Below are 4759 nucleotides of genomic sequence, written 5' to 3' on the forward strand. Positions count from 1 at the left end.
ATAATAACACATGATGCACACATTAATATAACATTGAAGTTATCATTTCAAATAGCTCTTGATTATCTTTAAATTGACTATACTGGGCAGAATGGTTTGTGATGTGACAATACTTGAATTGGACGTGTTCAGGAAAAGGTCTTTCACAGCCCTAGGGCGTCACATGACCTACAGATCCAACTGTACGCTTCAAGATGGCGTCCCATTCCTAAAGCCACTCTAATAATGCCTCACAGGCAGGGCTGTGGCATTTTCCCCTAAATTCAGATCTATATCACAACACTTGATTTTAAGTTCAAAATGTTTGCTATTTGCTGTAATTTTAAATGTAACATTGAACATTTAGCTGCTTACTTTATGGTTATGTGGAATATTATGTAATGCGTAATGATTTAATCTTTTCATTTTCTTTCTTCTACAGATATATCAACCACTCTTGTGCCCCAAACTGTGTTGCTGAAGTGGTGACATTTGAACGAGGTTACAAAATCATCATCAGCTGCATTCGCAGAGTTGAAAAAGGAGAGGAGGTGAGTGAGGACTACTATTTTATTCAGATGCATTAGTGTGAAATATGCAGCTGTGATGCTAAGACATGTCATTCCTTTTTTTCCCCCCCAGCTGTGTTTCGACCACCAGTTTGACACTGTGGAGAGTCAGCACAAGATCGCTTGCCACTGTGGAGCTCCTGAATGCAGGAAGTGGATAAACTGAGCAAAAGAAAGTGACAAACCTAAATGCATTCCTTACTTATAGTTTCTGGATGCTGTGATCTCTGCACACAGAATAAAGGCTTCACACTAAAGTCATTTTATGAATGAGCAGAAGGCCTGAACCCTTGGAGAGATGTATGAAAAGTTACGTGTTGGTTCGTCAAGATCATGGAGGAAAAAAAATGGGTGGAGGAAGGGAAATGTAACACAGTAGCAGGATGTGACTTGTGCCATATGTGAGAGGCTCTGTTGTATGCGATGCCTCTGTTTGTCTGTCTGTATGTATCTGTGTGTTTGTTTGGTGTACATGGGGTGCGGAATCCACCAGCGAATGAGAAAGCACTGTGCAGGGTGCGGCCTTATTGCTAACTAAGGGCAGGCCCTTTTGTTTCATACTGTTAATGTATACCGTATGACTAAATGTAGACATCACTGAATGAGGAATGTACAGCAATGAATACCGCGAAGGGAATATTAACTTGCACTAAAAAAAGAAAAATAAACAAAAAAAACACACACACACACACACACACGAAAACTTTTAAAATACTTGATTCCATGAGTCAGTTTTATCATAGGTCTCTGTCATGTGATTTGTGTGGAATTCGAGAGGTTTTGTATTTATTACTGAGTGAATGAATTTTATTCTCAAAATGATGAGATTGAGTTTAAGAAGGCTAGATTGCTATTGTTTTTGAAGATTGAAGAAGACATGCTGTTACTTTTGTATAAATGTACATAAAGAAAACTATAGGAATAACCGACCAAATACTACCTTAACCTTCTTGATGTTTGGGTGTTTTTAAATTGTTTTTGTTCTGTTTGTCATTGAAATTTATTTAAGATGGACGTTATTTCAGTTTGAGAGTATATATTATGATTATTCTGTACAGAATTTGTAATATAACCACAATAATTCACAAAGTATTTTTGTTGTATTAAAAGTAAGGTATTGTAGCGTAGTGTTTTGTGACTTACACATACTTTGACCACTCAAAAAAAGAAATATTTTTGTTGACTAACGTAACGAGTTATCAGTTACAGAATCAAAAGATAAACTCTTCGAATCGTAAGAGATCGCTCTGATCTGTTTGCTGTTAATCAGGTTTGATTTTAAAGAACTGTGAATTAGGTTTTGAAACCCAAAAGCAACTTTTTAACTTTTTAACACAAATAGGAAAACCATCATGTATTTACCTGTCTTTGTTTTTACATTGCTTTTAAAACAAGGTGCAAAACGTCTAATGATATTGTGAGTTAGACGACGAACCAGTCTGTGACAGAAAGAATCGTATGGCGAACTCTTATTTGAAACCGTAAGTGGTTCTATCTTTTGGACAGAAATGGCATTCTCCTTAATCAGAAATATTTCTTATACTGACACTTCACAAGTCACATGCTTAGAAACGGAAGCGTTTTTGCGTGCACAATTTCAAGTCGACTGTAAAATTTTGGAGACAGTCTTAGAACTTGTAATGTATATGGCATGTATTTTTTTAACTTTCCGAAGACTCAATTGTATATATTTTCTCAATGAATGGTTGTAACAAAATTGTTTCTTGGATATTTTTCTTCTCTTGTATGATATTACATCATCCTGCCAGTGTGTTTGTGCTACATTTTCTTGGTCGTGTAAAGTAGTCAGATTTTTTTTCCCCTTTTTTTTTTTTTTCTTTTTTTCCCTTTTTTTTTTTTTGAAAATGCCTTTTGGAGTGTACAGAGTATGAGGTTTGGAGTTTGTGGAATTGAATTTAGAAACATTTACAAAAATAAACTATTTTACATGTTAACATTTGTGTGGGTTATCAATAATTACATGTTTTCAGTTTGTTAAAGATGAAAGAATGGAGAGATTAGAAATCTTGTGTTTCTCGAGCATTGGTGGTTAATGTTTTATAGCCTTTTTTTAAAAAGCCAAGCAAAACTGAAGGGGATTAGCTAAATCTAACAATTAACGAGAAATGGGAATTTCTTGATTAGATTCAGATTACTCGTTTTGTATAGGAAATATTTAAAATTTGTAAAAAGAAAAAAAGGCCCTTTATGATTTCCCAGAGTGCAAATGTTTTGTCCGACCAGTAGTCGAAAACCTTAACATATTCAGTTTTGTAGCGAGTTTTCACTTTTATAAAAGCTAGATCCAGACAATTCTGGCATTTTGGCTTAAAAAAACCTGACTTGAATAATCAATGTTGCCGACTGATTTTATCAACTAGTTATTTCAGCTCTGGATCCGTGAAATAAGCCATGTCTACTTTAAGTCACAAGTAGAAAATATTCATCTCAGCCTGTACGGCCTTATGTGGACATAAATTGTGACCAGTTTGACCCAATAGTGATTTACCCTCTCGGATTGTGTCATTTAAAGGATTTTTAAAGGTCTGACGAAATGAAAGTATCCAGTATTTCACAAGGAAGGAGCAAACACATTTAAGAAAACAAACATTTGAATATAACAAATGTTTTTTTTTCTTTCCTTAACCCTTTGTCGCTAACCTCAGGTTGAAATCACTGACATACATGGTAATTTAGGATGCCATTTAATCTGTCTGTATGGTGTGATGGGTGTGGATATTTATCAAGCATCCATCTTTTCTGGGATTCTCAGTGCATATTTGATCCAAATACTGCCACCTCTACATACCTCTGATACTGCCAGAGTGAGACATGCAAACCTACAGTTAGTATTTTAGTATATTATAACTAGTAAATTTTGGGCACATACTGTATGACTGAATCCCACAGGAATGCTCTGCTATGTGTACTTTGCTCTGAACTTGATGGGTATTTGAAGGTGACGCTGTACAATGCAGGAGGGCCCTGAAGCTCATTTGGGGGGCAAAAAGGGGGGCAAAAAGGGTTAAACTGGCCATTTGGATGCACACTACACTTTAAGTTTATTAGCTACAATTCAGACTTCTTGCAGAAAATACTACACTGCAGCCAAAAGCCATTAAAGTCTTAGTCTACATTTCATGCAACTGATTAATCAGTGGTCCAGCAGTGGCCCTTCTACACTTATTTCAGCCCACATACCCACAGCGGCTCCTGGAGTGGGTTTTCCAAATGAATAACTTCACAGTCAAGTTTCTGTTGTCCATGGTAGTACTTCCATCTCTTCTCCATTTGAGGTAAAATCTGGTTCTGTTCAAGGTTCTGTTTTGTCATTTTTGACTCTTGTTAAAAGTGTGAAGTCATGAGAAACTGAATGTCCTGTCTAACATTATCAAATGAAAACTATCCAAAATATGTTTTTTTCTTATAATCTTCAGATAACGGAGTTATCCAGGCTATTTCCTCACATATGGATTAAGGTGATTTGTTTTCCGAGACAAACGTTTTAATGAAAGTGGTGCAGGTGACCTGCTTTATTAAAACACCCCTGAGCTACTTGCAAAAGGTTGCCAAAAAGGTCTTGTGTGACACCTGACTGATCAGTGTTTGTTGGCTGCTTCCTGCATCAGGCTTTAAACTAAAGCAGACTGTACTTTTGAGGTTGTAGCAGCTCTCTTTTTGTATTGAGGATACATGCACGCTGTGGACACAAATGCTCCTGTCTATGTGTCATTTCATTATTATTATTATTTATTTATTGCTCATGAAAGGTAGCCCACTATATCAATAAACTGACTTAATTGCTATTATTATTTTCTTGTTGAGTTGTATTTCATCCTTGTCCATATATCAAACCAGTTCAAATCTGACTCGCACTGACATCTGTTGGTGAAGCATCTGTGAAGTGGCAGATTTGCCTGGTGTTGCGTCAAAATTAGCACCCCTTACAAAAAAAAACGCGTTTTCCTAGCTGGCCGCCCACACTTTTGACTTTTTTTGTTTTGCCACCTTACAAGGAAATAATAGTGGGAGTGGAAAGATAATGTGCTTCAGAAACAGCCCCACTTCCTTATGGCGTTTGACGAAAAAATGAATAATTCAGACAACATACCGGAACAACCCGGTTTCTCAGTGGCAGTGAGGGGTAGCAGGGACACACACATTTCCTCCGGGATACCGACTGTGCCACAACATCTGTAAACAGCCAGCGT

The 4759-nt window shown here is 36.6% G+C and overlaps 1 protein-coding gene across 14 annotated transcripts in view; it reads left to right on the forward strand.

The window, feature by feature from the left end:
- The window catches only part of kmt2cb (lysine (K)-specific methyltransferase 2Cb), an 86706-nt gene extending 84203 nt beyond the window's left edge, over positions 1–2503 (forward strand). For all 14 annotated transcript variants that reach the window (XM_062429773.1, XM_062429778.1, XM_062429777.1 and 11 more), the window contains 2 exons: positions 422–530; positions 622–2503. In XM_062429773.1, coding sequence (XP_062285757.1) covers positions 422–530; positions 622–714 — 202 coding nt within the window. In that variant the 3' untranslated portion in view covers positions 715–2503. The remainder of the gene's footprint in view (positions 1–421; positions 531–621) is intronic.
- Positions 2504–4759: the final 2256 nt, after the last annotated feature.

Source organism: Scomber scombrus, chromosome 11 (assembly GCF_963691925.1).
Source record: "Scomber scombrus chromosome 11, fScoSco1.1, whole genome shotgun sequence".
NCBI classification, from domain to species: domain Eukaryota; kingdom Metazoa; phylum Chordata; class Actinopteri; order Scombriformes; family Scombridae; genus Scomber; species Scomber scombrus.